We start from the raw sequence: 21,586 nt of genomic DNA, 5'->3' as shown, positions 1-21,586 counted from the left end.
CATCAGTCTTAAATGGATCAGTCAGTCTCTTCAAAGCCAAAGCTGATTTCTGCTGATGTTTTGGTAGGGATTACCCATTTTTCCAAACATCATATTGTACAGAAAAAAAGATTTTCCAGACGCAAGCACAAATTTGAATAAGGTACAACAGCTGAAGTTTAAGAGAAGGACCCTTTGTAAAAGCCTATCGACCAGTTGCCTTTCCATATATATTTGCAGTTGCTTTTGTTCTACACAACACACACACACACACACACACACACACACAATCTCTTTCTTGCTTTTTCTTTGCTATGTCCCCTCCAATTGCATAAGAGCTCCTGATACCATACAGCTGAACCGAGGGTCTGAAATCACAGAGCCAAAAATGAAACATCTTGAGTAAATGTTTCAACCTGCACATAAAGACTTCCCATTTGTTGTACTTAGTATGATTACAGAACTCAGAATAGCTCACCCAGTTCTGACCAAAATAACAATGATGCTATCAGATACTAATAATCGAATAGTTATAAATTGGAATAACTGCTTTAGGCGAAGTTAATCACTTTGTGAGACTTCAATAAAATATCTCTTCATAGCCTTGGTCCTGGTGGATATAAACACATTCATAAGCATTCAAAAATTCTATTTAATTATGGCTCCGTTTTTAATATGTACTGAGATGATTGTGTAATGGTGTTATCTACAGTGATCGGGTTCAGCTGCAGTTAACAAGGGCAAATCCATAATGAATGTGTTAAAAGGCCACCTAGGGTTGCATAGAGAAACCAGGACCAAGAGTAAGGTTCGCTAACACTAACATTAGCAAGATTTCAGCAATATGTATATATACATGTATCTTAACAAGGGTCGGGTGATAAACTGCAGGAGGTACCAGGTTGTACATATTATTCTATGTTTGTGAGGATCTGTTGGCGGACTAATTAATTGTAAGTGGCTATGATATACATGCATTTGTTCTAATTGTGCATGTACTGCAAACCACATGATTTCATGATTCTGAAAATGTCTTAATTTTTGGACATTTTGAAAATCAGTATTGGTTTTAAAGGACTGCAAAATCATTTAAATCATTTCAGAGAATAAAGCAAGTCCAGTTCTTCTTCCAGGTTGAATAAATACAGGTTCTGCAGATCTGAGTAAGGACCAGATCCCACAGACACGATCAGGCCAGCTCATGCACACTGGATGTGGACGTCTATTGCATCAGGGGTTTTTTTTTTTGTTGTTTTTTTTACACTGTTGTCAATCATTATTTAGCATATCAGGAACAGCTGTGCATGACTAATCATCTGAGAATCTTAAGTCACTAGCAGCCATGCATGCGGGAATAAAATGAATAAAGAATGCACACTGTGATTTAACCCCTGCCTCCCTATCTCTATCTCTCACATTCTCCCCAATACCAACCAGAACCAGTTAGAACCAACCAGAACCAGTATAGAGCAAGGGTGTTACACATTTAGTTTTTCCACATGTAACCACTACTTCTGGAATCACTACCTCGACAAACTATCAGGAAAAAATAAGATTTCAATAAGAATTTATTTTCATTCCCATCACGGCGGTCAATCCCACCATCCCTTGCTGTCCTGCTCCGATGAGCTTGGGCCTTTGGATCCTCTGGACATACACTTGTATTGATCACACACAGAGAGATCTGCGCTCTCCAAACAGCCTTAGGGCATATAGGAAATGCAACTGGCCACTGATTTATACAGACATCTGAACATACTGCAGTAGTTCAGTGTGTTTAACCAATAAGCCTGGCCACACTAATATTTACACTTATCGTAACCTCATTGTTTCACTCAGACATGTTCTTATCTTGTTCACATTAGGACCATACATGATCAAGAGCTGAACGGTTGTCTGTAAGGAGATTTTTCTGTCAAAATGTTTCCTTCATGGTTCCATCGAACATACAATCCTGTCAAACATATATGACGCTATTGAACGTGTGACAATGTTGAACGTGTGATTCTATTGAACATATGATCTTATTGAACTTATTTCCCTTAGGTGAGTTCATAAAAGTCATCCCCTCGTTCATTATTAATGGCTTCATTGACTTTAATTAGATAACGCTGGGAGCCAAACAGTATGAGTCTCAGGAACAGACGACTCCAGAATGATTCTTCTTTTCATTTGACCTTCAACAGTAACACATTTTCCCATGAAAGCAAACAAGCTCTGTTGGTCATGCCATTGCCACATCCTGGAGAACTGGAGGCACAGGACTAAAAAAAAAAACCCAGCCATAATGCACTGGGGGTTTCTCATATTTTGCATTCACACACTTTAGAATAAATCTGCTCTCCTCTAGAATTCAGCAATAGTGAGTTTACCAGATTTGGTGTTATTAACAGCCATCAGTTAAGTGGCTGCAAATGTGACGAGTCATTTGGCCTTTTTCCCCACAGCACACGTGTAGTGGCGGCCACGTACACAGTTGAGTAATCCTTGCCCGCTGCTCTTTACCACTATCAGCAGTACGTTCACATACACAGAACGTCAACGGCTGTTTTCCATCTCTTAGCCCTGAATAAAGTTCAAGATGTCATGTCAGCTCGGCTGTGTCGCCCACGTCTGTCCACTTTTCATTATACAACACTGAAATATTCTGGCTCAGAGTTTCACTGTGCAGTACCATCACCACCCATCTAGTGATAAAGCACCTTAATAAAGTAGCAGAAACAATGGTTTGGTTATGAAAGCTTTTGTTGTAAAAAAAATTATAAAATGTCCGAAAATGATATGCTGTGAATGTCATTTACAGATGCACAACTTGATTATATATTTAAAGTCATTGCATCCAAGACATCTTCTTTCTTAATGATAAAAACAACATCTGCTCCAGAACAAATGATTCCAAAACGTGCTGAGGAACCACACATCCTCCCAGGTGGAGGTGCCTAACCACACACACTGAAGACCTGAGAACATCGTCTGATGTGCTGTGATGAGCCGCACGATGTTGTGCTGAACGCCCGCAAACACCTGAGTGAGGCAAGAGCGCCTCCCACACCACGCTGAAGCTCTCCCCCTAATCTCATTACCTGGAAGAAATATGCAATGCATGAGCAGACTTCTAAATAAATAAGAAGTAAATAAGCAAACGTTAGGTGTAATTAATGGTGTGTTGCCACAGATGCGTGGTGGATGCAAGCATTCCAATTACCTCAGCTGCAGATGGGCAGGGCTACACTGCATTTGTCAGACTATTAAATATGAATTAAGTGGGTCAGGACTGATGCGCACACCCCCACCCTCTCCATCCTCATATGCTGGACCCATTTGTGGGCTATATATAATTGCAGTATAACTGAGAGTAAACATATATTGACTACAAAATTGAATAATTATTAAACCATGGTGATGTTTGCTTTGAGATTAAAAACAGGAGTATATTTCATCTACAAGGGAAAAAAAACCCTTGAAAATCAAATTGTATGTCTCTAAACATTATCACTGGCAAACTGAAAATCCATGAATATCTTTTTGTGGTCAATAGATGGCCGTCACTTGAGCTGAAACAGACAGGAAGTAGGTCATGTTGAATTCCCAATGAAACATATGGCATGTCAAAACTGATGAATATAACCTCTCACATCTCATTTGGCCATAAACATCTGCAGTGCACAGTGGGAGTTACATAAAGGCAAGACCTGGGCACCTTATAACACATCATACACAGAGATCATTTATAACACATCATACACAGAGATCACTTAAGCTGCTTTACATAAAGCACAATAAGACTGTAATGAGCGTTAAAGGAGAAGATAAAGTAAATAAGAGGTTTATAAAGATTAAATGACATTTAAAAAGTATTACATGTAAATTGTGATAAAAATGTACACCACTCATTTAATCAAAGGCACATGAAACAAATGTTGTCAGTCTAGATGTGAAAACATCTGTGGTTCTCTTGAAGCTGGTTCCAGCTCAGGGCATGCAGCTCTCTCCATGTGTTTTGCTCTAATTCCAGGCACTAAGAATTGACCGATCCCTATTGATCCAAGGAGCCTATTGAGTTTCACATTCATCTAGCATGTCAGAGATGTATTCGGGTCCTAAGCCATTTAATGATTTATAAATAATTAGTAGCACTTTGAGATCAGTCCTACACTAACTGGAAACTAATGTATAGAGCCAAGAACATGAGTAACATGCTCGCTCCTCTGGTCCTGGTTAACATTCTAGCAACGGTGTTGTGATCCAATGGCAGTTGTCTACAGTAAGAGGACCACAGCAGTAATGTAGACTGGACGTCAAAGCATGGAGTACTCACTTCTGTAGATGCTCTAGATTCATTTGAAATCTTGAAAGATATCTGTGTATTTTAAGGTGGTGGAAGACTGTGTTACTGCTTTAGTGCTTAGTGGTCATTAATGTTAAGGTCAGAGTATGTATATTTTAAAAAATCGTGATTTATAACATGGTTATGTTTTTGGTATTTAGACGTTTGGAGTCACTGTAAGCACCAATATTAAGCCTTGTTTCTTTGGCACCAAACAGAATTCTCACTGGTCTGGTTTCATTCAACTTGAAGAAATTCTGGCATAACCAAATGATGAAACTACTTTATGCATTCAGCTTATGGGTCCATAGGTGCTAGGAGAGGTGCTATGTAGATTAGTGTGTCATCAGCATAGCTGTGATAGGCTGTTTGTTATCTTGCATTTGGCCTAATGGTACTGAATAGTTGAATAAAAGAGGCACATAAATTGATCTTTGGGGGAATCCACAAGTCAAAGCAATTCACTGGGGTTCATAATTGCCACTGGAGCAAAAAAGGGTCCTTGCCTTCCAGCTATGATTTGCATTTAAATGATCCTGGGGAGTTATTCCTAGTTTCCTATCCATCTAAAAGTGTATTTTGGCCAATGTAAACTTACATTGTGGTCAGTGGTGCCAAATGTGGCCCGACGGTCACATGGCAACAGTGTTGAATCAGGATTCAGTTCAGTTCACACCTGCCATAGCTGAGCCCTTGAAAGGTCAATACAAATGATGCTTTTTTTTACCTGCAAGGACTTTTAAGATTGCGTTTAATCATTCTTTAGTAACTCTATTAATTAACTAAGCCTATTAAAATGTTATTAGCTTTCATTGTGTTGAAATACTCTGGCAGATCTTAACTAATCACCTAGCATGACCAATTATAGGCATTTCTGCTCAGTACATTACAATGTATTAAAATGCGAAAATCGCATTGGAATTGCAATTGCAGTCAACTTTGACAAAATCTTGTTCATATAATTCAGATATACTAAACCATTTTGAATTGTTTAAATAGCCTCAGGAGAAGGTGGCTGTATATTGCATGAACTATGTTTACATGCTAGTTGTTTATCATGAAATGCTAGTTATGCTCAGCTGCAGGTCATGAATCTTCTCTAGCCATGGAGTGTGCCATTCTAATGAGTCAGGTGTGCCCCGAGCACCATGGGAAACGGACCGTGAAGTTTGTCATAGTCTGGGGTGGTTAGGCACAGATCAAAAAACAATCTGATCTGACTATTTATCACCATTCCCACATACTCACATCTGGTTCTGCCTAAAACCAGCCTATTCATTTATGACCATGGTCCTTTTAAAGTATTAATATATATATTAATATAAATATAAATATATATATATATATATATATATATATATATATATATATATATATATATATATACACATTTAATATATATTATATTATGGTATTATAAGATCAAGTCATGTGTTTGATAGAACAGAGTTTCTTATGCCTACTCTTAGAACACACAAAAAAAACAAGTTAAATTTTTATTGAACTTCTACAATATGTTCACAGTTTCCAAAGATCTAATCTAAACAGACTGTCACAGAGCCAGTAACAGTTACGTGGTGAAGTAACTGTTTATGCATCCAAGACACTAAGATGCGTCCTCTTAAATCTGCAACTCTTGTCTCTTTTGTTTGAGTACTAAAAGTTAATCTTTTGGCAAATGCACCAGTTAGTCCCAGTAAATGATATAAAAGGTGGCCATGGCACACCATTTCCTGTGTGTGCGTCTGCGCTAACGCGGCCCAGTGTACTCACTCTCTCTATTGGACATGTGACACAGGCATTCTCCTGCATGGCGAGACCCTCGGCTCCAGCAGAGCGTCTCCAGAGTCTGGGAGCAACGCTTCCTGAAGGAGATAACAAGGAAAACCAGATCAGATCCCTGAAATCACTGGACAAATATGAATAACTGTCATTGTCATTAGTAGTAACAGGGCTATGAGGTTATGATTGTAGGGACTGTATAGAGGAAAGAGAGACGTTATTTCTTATAATGCACATAAAGAATATAGAGGAAGTGGGTGAGGCAAATTTTGATTTAGGCCAAACAAACAAACCTTCCCAAAGGAAAACACTGAGATGTCAAAATAAACAGTAATAAGACAAAGAATCAGTATAAAACTAATTATTCAATTAAGAGTCTGCTGGTAGCAACGCTGCTTCAGATGCATTGACCTCAGGACTTCGTTAGCTTGGTCCATCATGTGTGTGTTGGGTGTGTTGACCTTCAATGTCCAATCTGCTGAACAGCAGCTTCGCACACCGAACACTAAACACCTCCCAATGTTCTGTGAGGTCAGATCTTTTTATCTTGTGTACACAATTATGTTATGGAAACAACAATAAAAACTCAATTCATAACCCATTATTCATGGCTGACAAATAACGGGTATTTTTTTTTACAAAATATAAATTGTAAACCAAACTTTGTTTTTCACATGTATGTGTATTTTAAATGATAAAGTAAGTTATAGAAGTGTTTGTACTCACGTGACGTTGACTGTGAACTATAGAGTGTCCTAAACGCAGACAACTGCACTGTACTTCAAATGATGCATGTATGTACTGTACTAACTGTCTGGCACCGTCTGTTCTGACTACTGTACTGTACTGACTACTGTAGTGTACTGACTACTGTACTGTCGCCTGTAGTATTAAAATCTAGATCTTCAGGACAGATGATTTACAAGGTATCGATCTGAACTGGAGACACAGGTAGCTAAGGGTGGAGCAAGGGGCGGGGAAAGGGGCGGGGCAATAACAACAGCTGCGACAGGAAGGAGGGAGGAGCAGAAGACCAAAACACGGCAGGAAAACTGGGCAAGCGTCAGAGAGAACAAAGATATGCAATGACAGGGGAGACGTAGGGGAAGGTAAACAAGGGGTCCAAACAAACACAAAGACAAGGCAGGGCGGGGTCAGAGCGAGGCAGGGCGGGGTCAGAGCGAGGCAGGACGGGGTCAGGGCGAGGCAGGGCGGGGTCAGGATGTGGTGTCCAGAGAGACTACGAGCTTCTCGTCTCCAGGAAAGAAAGCAATTTTTAGTAGCATGCAACATAGCATCAAATAGGCAAATATTATTAGGCTATTTGCTGGGAGTGGACTAAAGCTTGGAATTTAAAGAATATAGTTTGTCATTGCCTGCACAGTAAAGATTTCTATTCACGTACACTTACTACTGGAAGATATAGGAATGTGGGTCTGTGCAGGCTATAAGAAATGTACATTGCATGTCATTTCACTGTCTGAGCCACATTATATAAGTTGTTAAAACACTTAAATTCTATGGATATTTAAGTTCACAGATTTATATCCAGCGTTTTGCATTTGAATGCTACGTAATCTGAATAGACTTCATGAATACACTAACATTGATGAAAAAAGGACAGGCCAGGAACTATGTTCATCATAAATTTAAGTTCAATTATCATTTTGCTAATAAAAAAAAGTGTGTATTCTTTTTGTGTCAATTTTCATCCCCTTCCAAGCAAGTTTGTGTGGAGTGTTTATACCCCCCCCCCCCCGACCATTCTCAGTTAATACCAAAATGCTTTAATGTTCTGTTAACAGAACGACTGCCAATGCTGAAGTCTGATGGGTGACTTTTTCTGGGCTAGGTCCAATATTGCAGTCTGTAATGAGCGCCTCTGGTCTCCCTGTTGGATAACATCTCTGGATAAAACTGTTTAGCTGAACTCACTTTAGGGAGAACTGAGAGTTGTGACACTGGCTTCCCAAGTCATGATTTTGGGTTGGAAACTGACCCTTTTCTTTCTCCAAAACTTTGCACAAAGTATATCGTACAAAGAGAAGAACCATATAATCCAAAATAAGAAAAAAGTGGTTTCAGTAAAATGAAAAAGAAAAAAAAAAAAAAAACCCACAAAAACATGTTGAGCCTTTTGGGTGCTAAAGATGTTGGACCAAAGATTTGGGCTCTATGTGAGGTGACTGTGTTCCAGTCTTGAAAGTCTTTAATCCGTTATGGTTTTTATTCTCCCATGTTAGGCCTCCTGATCTTGTTTCAGAAGTGTCTTTGTCCCCATTGGTCTCCATGTGACATGGTCCCCATGACGCAAAAAAACCAACACAAAAACATACTGTTATGAGCTGGTTAGGTTCTTCATTCCTCTTCGTTGAAAGGTGTCTTGGAGAGGAGATGAAATAAAAATGTATCGAGTAAAAACGTGTGCTGGCAGGAGGGAGTGAAAGACCCCTACCGTTTTGAGCTGGACCTCAGAAAAATAACAGAAAGTGACGCCACGTCTGGGGGAGAGGAAGGCTACGAAAGGGCCGAGTTCACCAACCACAGCCCAATAAAGCACTGATGGCCACAACTACGAATACTGGAAGATATCCTCTCTACAAAAACACTTGGAAACTTCGGGATGTTGGTGGAACATTTTGTAAAATTTGAAAAAGAGACAATTAGTTTAGCCCATGTTGATATTTGATGGTTCTTTTTAAATACACAGAGACTGTAGCTCTGTGATCACGACTGCACGACAAAAACATCATATAGCCTACAGACAGTGTAAGAAATGAGGTTTCAAGCAGTTGATTTATACGACATGCGCACAAACGCCACCAGAATTCAAATGTTTTGTTTTTACTTAGAACATGACTGGTGGTAAAAAACTACACAACATATCCCAATTTTTATGAGATTTTGTTTTGTATGAGCTAAACAGTTTATACAGCATCAAATGCCTAGAGACTATTTAATAAGCTTTTGCAAAACACATTTGTGTGTGAATGGGATTCATATTCTGAAACGTTTGATCGTACAGAACCCACTGAACTTTTTTTTTTTTTTGAGGAGAATCAGAATAATTATTCTGATTGACCTTGGACATATTCTACACAGCACACTTGATTTTGTAACCACATGAAAAGGGCAAAGAATATTTCAAGACATGAAAAGTCACTTTCAGCAAGTGAGAAAGAGCGGTAAGTGCTTTGGCAGGATGGCTGATTACACATGTGAGCCATATGTTTAATGTATAGGTTTTATGTAATATTTAAGTTTGAATATGCTTTGTTTTTGGAATGTCTGTTAAGAAGACCACTAGCATATATAATAGACCTCAGAATATTTCTTAAGTGGTTCAGGCTCAACATAAGACTTAACTTCTGAGTTGCATTTCTGAGGGACAATATCGATATCCAAGCGGAACCACATCGTCGATAGCGATCAGTACGTGGATTATCCACGTGATTGCACACATAATGAGTGGAAAGTTTTTAGTGTTTGAATCCAATTCCAGTTTTTAAGTTAGGTGATATTTCATGTCATTGGTTCTGTCTTCTGCAATCACAGTGTTGTTTGTACGTGAACTCTCCTTATACTCTAAAAGACAGCACTTATATTCAGTCATATTGTTGTTTTATTCACTTTTCGACGTTGTTTGGGCTTTACGAAAACGGCTCTCTTGTCTAGTACACGTATTGAATACGAATGTTAAACAAACGAACTGGAGGTCACGAGGAGAGATGGACGGAGAAACGGGCTATTTTTCACAAACATTGTATATGAACTCCGCTCGGTCACTCGAGAGGTTTCTGGCTCCTCCTTGTGGTGGTTTGTGTAATAGCTTTGTACTGTCATGTCCTTTTACAATTCAGTGCTGTTCAATTCCAGACCTGGAGAATCACTGGCCTGCACAGTGTGAACGTACCTGCCCCAACAAACCTGATCCAGTTCACAAAGGGGCTTCATAATGAGCTGATGAACAGAAGTGGAGGGCAAACCTGAACCTGTGCAGGCATGCAAGGCCAGAACTGAAAACTCAGTACATCACAATGAAAGGAATATTTTCTCCAGAGATGGTCCTTGTTTTTGACAGAGAGAATAGACTGGCTCATCATGGTTTCATCCTAAAACCATGGGCCTAGGGCCCCGAAATAATAATCCTTCATTGTGGGCTAGGTCTCAGGTTCAAACCCACTGTCCAGACTCAAACCTAGTAAATTCTGTTTGAAAAACAGATCAGTGAAAAAAATTATGTAAAATATACAAAATTAAAGAGGTTCAGCGTTCCCCTTTTCCCATAACGTCATATATGCTAAAATGGAAGATAACAGTGACGTTTAATCTTGATTCCCTGAATAATTTTAAACGATTCTCAGGCTTTTAAAATTTTGTTCTACTCCTAATGTTTCTTTTTACAATTGTACATCAGTGTCACAGGCTAAACATAGGAATTGTTAATAATTGTTTATGGAAAGTTTTCCATGGGAAACCAGGCAAGTTGTACTTAAACTGTGCACTTCATGATTGAGACCAAAATAACTTCAGGAATATATGTTCTAGTCATTACATGCGCGTGCACACACACACACACACACACACACACACACACACACACGCTTGTGCTCTCTTAGTAACTCTCTTAGCCAATATTATGTTCTATCAGAAGAAACTTATAGACTAGTGTCTTCAATGTGTTGTAGGTATGACATGGTTTCATCAATAACATTTATTCACCCATTGCAGACAGCTAACATAATGTCATCATATTACTAATTAAAAAAATATATTTTTTAAGTTTTAAAACGTGTGTTTTTTGTATTTATAATTCCCAATAATCAAGCTCATCCCCTTAATTTAGTTCACGTCTGTGTTGTTTAAAGTGTGTCGTTTTTGCAGTTTCCCTGGTGCTCTGCGCTGTTTCCTTGTGACGCTCCGGCAGCTCAGTGAGCCATTATGTGTCCTGAGAGAAATGGGGAAATATCTCCTCTCCTCCTTTCTATGGTCATTGAGACGTCCATCTACGAGACTTCACTGAGCTTAAAGAAGCAAAGTGATAATCGTTTTATTTCTCCTTGCATTTTCCATGTAAAACATGTAAAGCCATTAGCACTCTTCACCAGAAAAGCATTAAAGGTGACATTTTTAAAGAGCAGCTTTTTATTAATTACATTTTATTCTTGCAGACAATTTTTATTTGTCTCCGCTGCCTCATCCAGACCTGCTTCTGGACCCTAGCAGATGATCCTAGAGGAACAACAACTAGATGGAAAGCCATGAGTTCATTAGCGGTAGTTGAGAAGTGAGCTATGCATGTGCCGTCATCTCTGCACTGACTAAGCCACAGGCCAGCGTGAGGGCCAGACAGCTGGGCTACACTGTCCTCGGGCAAAAGGACAAATGGAGAAGTGTTTGGCTTGAGCAGCCATTACATCAGACCTTATATGGTTCCAATATCTGATCAAAGGTTTTCCAGAAGTCCATTTAAAGCATGTCAAATTCAGCAATCTTTAGATGTGAAGTCAGTTTTATCCATAACCAATAAGGTAGTACGTGTCCTATGATTAAGCCTGAAGTAGAAAAATGTAACACCGGAACTCTGTTTCTGGAGAGAAAATTGGGTGGTTCCACACCCTGTCCCAAGTGAAAACATGGGTGGTGGGGGAGGGTCAGAGGGTTATTCACCAAAGACAAGCCAGGAGCAGCAGGAAGCACTGGACACCTCAGGGACACCACATCCAGAGTTCATTCTGAGCAACACATAAGCAACCTCCATTTTGACACATTTCAGCATTCACTCAGCTTTGAATTCATAAAGATTTATTACTACTAAGGCAGGAAGACGTAGCATGACCCACAGAAATGCTGCCTTGCCAACAAAACAACAATCTGTTCATAAAGAAAGTTCATAACCTTGCCTCAATGACTCCTGATTGGAGTGACAGGAGTACATGGTGGATCATGGGAAGCCATGCGGGGTCGTGGGTTGTGTAAGGTCAGCGATCATATCTGCACTGCAAGACATCACTCCCTCCCTCATCACTCACAAAGTGGACTGCACCACTACGAAGACGCAGTTAGCCCTAGCAGAGCCTCATCACGGGCCTCCTCCTGTCACGCACCACGTTGGTTTAGATTTGAGATTATTTTAACAAAATGCTGACGCCTCCGCACTGGATCGCATCCGATTGATCGTGCGCAGTGTCTGAGGAAGCAGGCACAGCCAGGGCTCCATGGAGAGGAGAGATGGACCAGGATCTGCTCCCAGGAGCACAGGACACAGAAACTGCACTCTGCCCCCATTACATATCAGCAGACTACAAAGACTTATTTGCATACAAGAGGTTAACACGACACAGGGGTTTCACCGTTCTCAAGAACAATAGATAGCCAAAAGCACTGGAGATAGGTGGGCACGTGAAGCCAAACTAGAGATGCTTCACTTCCGCAAAGAAGTTGCAATTTCCACAGAATTTGTTCATGGGAGATTTGGAGGCTTCACTGCGTTGGGAGAAGAATACCGTCACTGGGAATAGTGGTTTTGCTTTGAGCAAAGCTAAAAGTGTGTGGCCTGTTGCGAGTTAGTGCAATTACACTAGCAGATCGCTTACCAGTTACACGTAAGTCATGGAGTCGTATTGTAAGCAAAACTGTCATAAGGAAGCGATTATAGACAGAAACGTAGACGTGCTATGCAGAAGGGTGGTGTCATAAATGACATCATTAGTTGGCCTTACAGACACTATAAATATAGCTCATCAAACACCCTTCTGAAACACCCCAATTCAAATTCTTAAGCAATAAATTGCCTAAACATTCATTATAATCTGGGATCTCATTTGCAGCCCCAGCACTCCAGAGACCAAGTTAAACAGCCACTAATGAACGTGCTGTAGTTTTTCTGCATTAAAAGTTTTCTAGCAGTGATTTACAAACTATAAACGAACGTGTCTGTAGCGTTGATGAATCATCAGCATCATTGTGAAGCGTGACTCTGGTGTTATATTTCCTATTCTGAACCATTTCCTATCCTAAATCAAACACCAGATGCCTTGTGACATGGAACGTTCACTCCTGCGCCGATACTCTGCGCTGATGAAGTCTTTGCACGTGGCTTCATTTAGTGCAGGGAGCACCAGCATGTGGAAAGGAAACCTCACGAGCCACCAGCACTTCCCAAAGACATCACAGAGAAGTGAACGCACACCCAGACGCACCCCACGTTTCCACAGCTGCCATACAGCAGGATCACATGCAGAGTATTTACAGTCAGTGGAAGGAACTGCAAAGTGAGGAAAAGTTCCTGTTTTTTGTGGGGAGGAAGCTTGTAGCCACAACTTGACAGCAGATGTTAGGCTGGCAAAAGTCACCTTGTACCTGCGTCTTCTCATTTAGTGCTATTAACATCCCCCACACGCACATCTACTCCTACACCTACACACACACACACACACACACACACACACACACACACACACACACACACACACACACACACACACACACACACACAGATGAACAGATGCCAAACTCATGTACAAAACTAGGACATTTCAAACAGGTTCACAGCCCCTTTAAATGCCTACTGACTTCCATTCAATGTCTTATTGTCTGCCTCTGTACTGATGCTTAAAAAACAGGACAATGAATGATAAAAGAACTTACTCGTTTCCTCGTACAGGAATGCAATGAATGTCACAGAGTAGTTCCCCCAGGGGACGCGGCTGTGCTGTCACGGCGATGCAGTCCACCCTGTAGAGGCAGGAAAAAGTGTCCCCCCCTTGCTTCCTGTGCTAGTGAGTCTCAGCACACTGTGGTTTAAGGACGGAACAACAACAGAGTTCCCAGCTTCTGCACCAATCACGTTTCTCTGCTGCTGTCCAAGCCCCTCCCCCTCCCCAGGCTTGCTCTAGCCCAGGCTGGCTGGAGAAGTCTTTTTTAAGAAACCAGAGAGAGGATTACTGCCGCATCCCAACAGGATGCCTACACACAGCAGTCAGGGCCGTGACACACACACTCCACTCATGAATACCCTCACGGTCACATTATCACATCATTGTTGTACTCAGCGTACGGGTCACTGAGTCAAAATGAGCGTTCCTGAGCTGGAGAAATGCTGTGCAATGTTCAAATAGCTGAATATTTGTTTTTGTAACTTAATCTAATCAGATCGTTCTGCCTGTGAGCTTTGATTATTTTACATTAACTTTGTTAACCTAAGAGTTTGCTAACATCACAGTGTTCTCTTTCCCACAGTCTGTGACGTAAGCCTGTCTGACAGTGGCATCGAACAGTCAAAACCACGAAGAGACACCGAGGACTGAAAGTATTACAATTTCAACATTTTTATCTACATTTATTTGCTCAAAAGAATGAAGTGGGTGGTTAAACAAATTCCATTCAGCCTCCAATTCATTTAGACTTGCAAAACAAGTATCATTCCTAGTTTTAGAAAGAGCAGAATCAGATATTAGATTCTAATTTCACTGTATAAATTACAGTTGGGAATACAAACAGGCACAAATATGACTTGAAACACACCCTCATCCATGCACACACAGGCTTAAGCAAATTTATTTTATTACATCATGCCATGTCTTCTCGTGTTAGACCTATTCCTCTTGCTAGGGCCTGTGCCATTAGCCCTTTTTATGCAGGGCATCGGGAGTCTCGGTTCTGGAAGTTCACCTTGCTCCATTTAGTTGTTCAAAGCTCACTAATATGGGACGGATCAACAGGGTCCATGTTTTACTTGTCTTTAATTGAAGCACTGTGGTGCTGTATCAGTCCTGCTCTTTCCAGAGCAGTAGAGTTGGCCCACAGGTTAGTGAAGGTTATTCAGCACCCCAAAACATTTCTCAGGTCCCGTAAGGTCAGTGCAACCCCAGAATGTGTTTCGTTCAGGGGCAAAACAGCAGAGGACAGGACAGAGACCTTAGTAAGTGTGGTGCCCACTCAAATGTCCAGAGCAAATGTCTACGGGTGTTTGATTTAGGGGCTACATCCAATGAGCTATGGTCATCACATAGTATGGCGATTAACCGTTAACAACTCAGTTGTATAAAAGAACAGAATTCCCAGATTGGTATCTTTCATGTAGTGTTTTTTACTGTGTAGATCTATGAGAACTTGAAATGAACATACATAGTTGCAAACAAATCAAATATTCGAAGATAAAATAGTAAAACTGTCCAGCATACATAAACAACTGGACATCATTATCTGATCTCTCACATGCTTAGTCTTGATGTTACCATTTTGCTGAGTCACCATTACTATAAAAACACCAGTCCAATATAACATGTCCTCTAATAAACTTTAACATTATGCACGTGCATGTAGTGAATCACTCGTGCGTGCTCTTGGGCAGCTGTGACTTTTAAAATGTTTTTTTTCAGCTGTGACTTTTAAAATGAATTTCCCTTGCACAGCTTATATAATATTAAATATTATATAATGTTGACATCAAGCATTTAAAATGGGCACTGCAGTCCAAATTTAAAATTGACTGCCCCGCCCCCGTCTACAATGACTCGAGGCTGGTGTGGGTTGCCAGTTTGAGGGAATTCAATTTACTCGAACGATATTTAACTTTACAGTGGCAAGTGACGACGTATACCACAAGTTGATCAGCTAATGGATACGTTTGTCATGTTTTATTCCCTGAAAATTACAACCCGCTCGTGTTTTTTTTTTTATATATTGTTTTATAGAGCCGTCACTGTTAGCTAACTAGATGCTAGTTAGGTGGAAATAAGGTGGAAATGTTATACTTTAAAAGCCCACTGCTCCAAAAATGTACTGTTTTCCCATCGACGTTTAATTCGCCATTACATTTGTGAATCGAATCAATTTAGAGTCATACCTACCGTTTCTGTCTTATATTTCCGTGACATTTGCTGTTGGCGACCCAGTTTCGTGTATTTCTGGTAGTCATCATACTAGTCATCATCACCTGTGTCTCACTGCACACCGAGTTATTTCATTACTTACGGTTCGCTAGCTGAAGTTACTCGCTTGAGCTGCTAGCATTAGTTTCACAACTTTGCTTCTGTCTTAAAGTTTGTCTGGGCGCTAAGCTGTCTCCATCTTTCAAGTTTACTGTTTTACTACGTTTTTGATCAGGCAGGTTTTTAGAAAGATGCCAGTGCTTTACTGCGGTCAAGCCAGCCCTCACTTAAAAAATCTTGGTCAAGCCAGCCCCCGAAAAAATTGCAAAGTTGCGCGTATACCATAGATTACGGTAATGGGTGATGCTGCCTGTGATTCCACATTTAAATCTAAATGGTGTACAGAATGAGTAAAAAAAAAAAACAATAAATAAACAAGTAAATCGTTTAATTCAGAACTAATAAATCATGAATCAAACTGTATTTAATGTCTATGAAAATGAAAACCTTGAAAGTAAATTTAAATTATTACATTTGTTACTTTTACACCGTTTTATATTTACAGTGTTATTAAAAGGAATCCTTCTGATTGCACTGAATAATTTCACTACAGAATGGTAGAACACCACCTACAGATGTCACTCAGGAAAGAGCAAGAAGATCTGATGTGGCATTTCAAAGTAAAGGTCCCTCAAATTACCAGATTTGATCAACTTTATTCTATGTTTACAGGGTCATTAATAAAATTCCTCCTGATTGCACTCAATAATTTCACTACAGAATGGTAGAACACCACCTACAGATGTCACTCAGGAAAGAGCAAGAAGATCTGATGTGGCATTTCAAAGTAAAGGTCCCTCAAATTACCAGATTTGATCAACTTTATTCTATGTTTACAGGGTCATTAATAAAAATCCTCCTGATTGCACTGAATATTTTCACTACAGAATGTTAGAACATCACCTACAGATGTCACTCATGTAAGATCAAGAAGATCTGATGTGGCATTTCAAAGTAAAGGTCCCTCAAATTACCAGATTTGATCATTTTTTTCTGTTTACAGGGTCATTAATAAAAATCCTCCTGATTGCACTCAATAATTTCACTACAGAATGGTAGAACACCACGTACAGATGTCACTCATGTAAGATCAAGAAGATCTGATGTGGCATATCAAAGTAAAGGTCCCTCAAATTACCAGATTTGATCCATTTTTTTTCTATGTTTACAGGGTCATAAAAAAAATCCTCCTGATTACACAGAACAATTTCACTACAGAATGGTAGAACACCACCTAGAGATGTCACTCAGCTAAGATCAATAGGATCTGATGTGGCATTTCAAAGTAAAGGTCCCTCAAATTACCAGATTTGATCAATTTTACTGTATGTTTACAGTGTCATAAAAAAAATCCTTCTGATTGCACTGAATAATTTAACTACAGAATGGTAGAACACCACCTAAAGGTGTCACTCAGCTAAGATCAAGAAGATCTGATGTGGCATTTCAAAGTAAAGGTCCCTCAAATAACCAGATTTGATCAATTTATTTCTATGTTTACAGGGTCATTACAATAAATCCTCCTGATTGCACTCAATAATTTCACTACAGAATGGTAGAACACCACCTACAGATGTCACTCAGTAAAGATCAAGAAGATCTGATGTGGCATTTCAAAGTAAAGGTCCCTCAAATTACCAGATTTGATCATTTTTTTCTGTTTACAGGGTCATTAAAAAAAATCCTCCTGATTGCACTCAATAATTTCACTACAGTATGGTAGAACACCACCTACAGATGTCACTCATGTAAGATCAAGAAGATCTGATGTGGCATTTCAAAGTAAAGGTCCCTCAAATTACCAGATTTGATCAACTTTATTCTATGTTTACAGGGTCATTAATAAGGGACCTTTACTTTGAAATGCCACATCAGATCTTCTTGATCTTTACTGAGTGACATCTGTAGGTGGTGTTCTACCATTCTGTAGTGAAATTATTCAGTGCAATCAGGAGGATTTTTATTAATGACCCTGTAAACATAGAATAAAGTTGATCAAATCTGGTAATTTGAGGGACCTTTACTTTGAAATGCCACATCAGATCTTCTTGATCTTGACTGAGTGACATCTGTAGGTGGTGTTCTACCATTCTGTAGTGAAATTACTCAGTGCAATCAGGAGGATTTTTTTTTATGACACTGTAAACATAGAATAAAGTTGATCAAATCTGGTAATTTGAGGGACCTTTACTTTGAAATGCCACATCAGATCTTCTTGATCTTACATGAGTGACATCTGTAGGTGGTGTTCTACCATTCTGTAGTGAAATTATTCAGTGCAATCAGGAGGATTTTTTTTAATGACACTGTAAATATAAAATGGTGTAAAAGTAACAAATGTACTAATTTAAATTTACTTTCAAGGTTTTCATTTTCATAGACATTAAATACAGTTTGAGTCATGATTTATTAGTTCTGAATTAAACGATTTACTTGTTCATTTATTGTTTTTTTTTTTTTACTCATTCTGCTACACCATTTAGATTTAAATGTGGAATCACAGGCAGCATCACCCATTACCGTAATCTATGGTATACGCGCAACTTCGCAATTTTTTTGGGGGCTGGCTTGACCAAGATTTTTTAAGTGAGGGCTGGCTTGACCGCAGTATGGAAGTTGCGGTGTGTTTTTGCTTTTTTGTGAGTACATTACAATAGGGAGTAAATGTTGTATGGTTTCCTCTATTTAGTAGTACATTTTAATTATCTATTTACCTATTTATTCAGGGTTGCCAAATTTTCAAGATCGCTTGAAGTGAGATTTGAACCTGGAGGGGGTGGCGAACATTAATTGTTGACGGGGGGGGGGGGGGGGGGGGCGTACAGTAAAAAACCTTCTTCTTCTGGATTTATACAGTCACTTATATGTTCAATCAAACCTGCTCGTCAGATCTCTGAGACGATGTAAGAATCAGGAGATACAGCCATAGAAACTAAGACCAATGCACTGTATGCACAGTACATTCTATCGCCTGACATGCCAAGTTCACAGGACAAAAAAATAAAATTCTACAGTAAAAAACCTTCTTCTGGTTTTATACAGTCACTTATGTGGTCAACTAAACTTGCTTGTTAGATCTCTGAGACGATGTAAGAATCAGAAGATACAGCCATACAAACTAAGACCAATGCACTGTATGCACAGTACATTCTATCACCTGACATGCCAAATTCACAGGACGATTATAAAAATATTTTACAGTAAAAAACCTTCTTCTTCTGGACTTATACAGTCACTTATGTGGTCAAGTAAACCTGCTTGTCAGACCTCTGAGATGATGTAAGAATCAGGAGATACTGCCATACAAACTAAGACCAATGCACTGTATGCACAGTACATTATCGCCAGACATGACAACTTCACAGGACGATTATAAAAATATTCTACAGTAAAAAACCTTCTTCTTCTGGACTTATACAGTCACTTATGTGGTCAACTAAACCTGCTTGTCAGATCTCTGAGACGATGTAAGAATCAGGAGATACTGCCATACAAACTAAGACCAATGCACTATATGCATATTACATTCTATCGCCTGACATGCCAAGTTCACAGATCAATAAAAAAAATATTCTACAGTAAAACATCTTCTTCTTCTGGATTTATACAGTCACTTATATGGTCAACTAAACCTGCTTGTCAGATCTTTGACACAATGTAAGAATCAGGAGATACTGCCATACAAACTAAGACCAATGCACTATATGCACATTACATTCTATCGCCTGACATGCCAAGTTCACAGGTCAATAAAAAAAATATTCTACAGTAAAAAACACTCTTCTTCTGGTTTTATACAGTCGCTTATGTGGTCAACCAAACCTGCTTGTCAGATCTTTGAGACGATGTAAGAATCAGAAGATACAGCCATAGAAACTAAGACCAATGCACTGTATGCACAGTACATTCTATCGCCTGACATGCCAAGTTCACAGGACAATAAAAAAAATTCTACAGTAAAAAACCTTCTTCTTCTGGTTTTATGCAGTCGCTTATGTGGTCAACCAAACCTGCTTGTCAGATCTCTGAGACGATGTAAGAATCAGAAGATACAGCCATACAAACTAAGACCAAAGCACTGTATGCACAGTACATTCTATCGCCTGACATGCCAAATTCACAGGACGATTATAAAAATAGTCTACAGTAAAAAACCTTCTTCTTCTGGACTTATACAGTCACTTATATGTTCAATCAAACTTGCTCGTCAGATCTCTGAGACGATGTAAGAATCAGGAGATACTGCCATACAAACTAAGACCAATGCACTGTATGCACAGTACATTTTATCGCTTGACATGCCAAGTTCACAGGTCAATAAAAAAAATATTCTACAGTAAAAAACCTTCTTCTTCTGGACTTATACAGTCACTTATGTGGTCAACTAAACCTGCTTGTCAGATCTTTGAGATGATGTAAGAATCAGGAGATACAGCCATACAAACTAAGACGAATGTACTGTATGCACAGTACATTCAATTGCCTGACATGCCAAATTCACAGGACGATTATAAAAATATTCTACATTAAAAAACCTTCTTCTTCTGGATTTATACAGTCACTTATATGGTCAATCAAACCTGCTCGTCAGATTTCAGGAGATACAGCCATAGAAACGTACAATACATTCTATCGCGGCGACATAATGAAACTACCGCTTTATTTTTTTAAGGTGGAACGGAAAGTACGAATAAGACACTGGCGAATAAGGAACCAACTTCAGCCTCGTTTGTTTCCTTGCCTTCATGGATGCAGAACATTGGGGTTTTTTTATATAACAAAATGTGAACATAATAACTAGCACTGTTATTGGAGATGTCTGGATTTCAGTTTAGCTTGTTATAATAATCTCATGAAGTATAATTTTATGATTTAGTACAGTAAATATATAGTGTGCCTCTAATGATGCATTAACTTTTCTTGTGCTCGTTTGAGGCCAGTTTCCAGTCATGCAAACTGGACTCAAATAACGACTGTAAGAACTCTTTCAGCAGTGTGAATTTCACTTTGCATGAAAGAGCTTGTGGTATGTTTGACATATGTTCATCAGATGTACAAGTGATTGGGTTCCTCAGTTCCCATGTGAGATACATGGTGACCTTTCAAGAGAATTTACAAACAACCCATTCATACACGCAATGTCCTCAGCCTGGGCTCGTGCTGTGGTGTCCAGATCGAGTTAAATTATATTATTAATAATAATAACTTCAGTTACTCAGTTACATTTGCCATAATTTTGTGGTTAGGCCTATACTTTACATCAAATGTCTTCTCGTAACAGAATGGAGAATTTGTTCTGTGGAGTTGTCCTAGTCCTGGGCTCTGTACCACTCCGTGTTAGCTTGCTAGTCAGATCAGTGTCATATAACAACCTCCAATACAGCCTCACCTGTCCGCTGTGGTGGCTCTGATTGTGGCCCAGTCGTCTTTGTCCTGCCCCAAATGGCAATGCTGTTACTGCCAAGCCCTGTGTTGCTGGGGGATTCGGTGTCCACAACAGCTGCAACCTATCTGTCTGCAACTTTGATCAGCCTTTGATGAAGAAAAGTCTCTGTAATATCAG

General features: G+C 39.4%; 1 protein-coding gene across 2 annotated transcripts in view; it reads right to left on the bottom strand.

Moving 5' to 3' along the window:
• Positions 1-16,224, bottom strand: part of pde4d (phosphodiesterase 4D, cAMP-specific) — a 107,004-nt gene extending 90,780 nt beyond the window's left edge. Inside the window, exons 1-2 of one of the 2 annotated variants that reach the window (XM_077004177.1) lie at positions 15,943-16,224; positions 6,080-6,171 (exon numbers count right to left, since the gene is read on the bottom strand). In XM_077004177.1, coding sequence (XP_076860292.1) covers positions 6,080-6,118 — 39 coding nt within the window. In that variant the 5' untranslated portion in view covers positions 6,119-6,171; positions 15,943-16,224. Of the gene's footprint in view, positions 1-6,079; positions 6,172-13,738; positions 13,887-15,942 lie in introns of those variants that run through there. The other variant, XM_077004176.1, reaches the window with a different exon arrangement.
• Between the last annotated feature and the right edge of the window lie 5,362 nt (positions 16,225-21,586).

Source organism: Brachyhypopomus gauderio, chromosome 4, assembly GCF_052324685.1.
Source record: "Brachyhypopomus gauderio isolate BG-103 chromosome 4, BGAUD_0.2, whole genome shotgun sequence".
Taxonomy (NCBI): domain Eukaryota; kingdom Metazoa; phylum Chordata; class Actinopteri; order Gymnotiformes; family Hypopomidae; genus Brachyhypopomus; species Brachyhypopomus gauderio.
The sequence above is the reverse complement of the archived record's forward strand: the minus strand, read 5'-3'. Positions and strand labels throughout refer to the sequence as shown.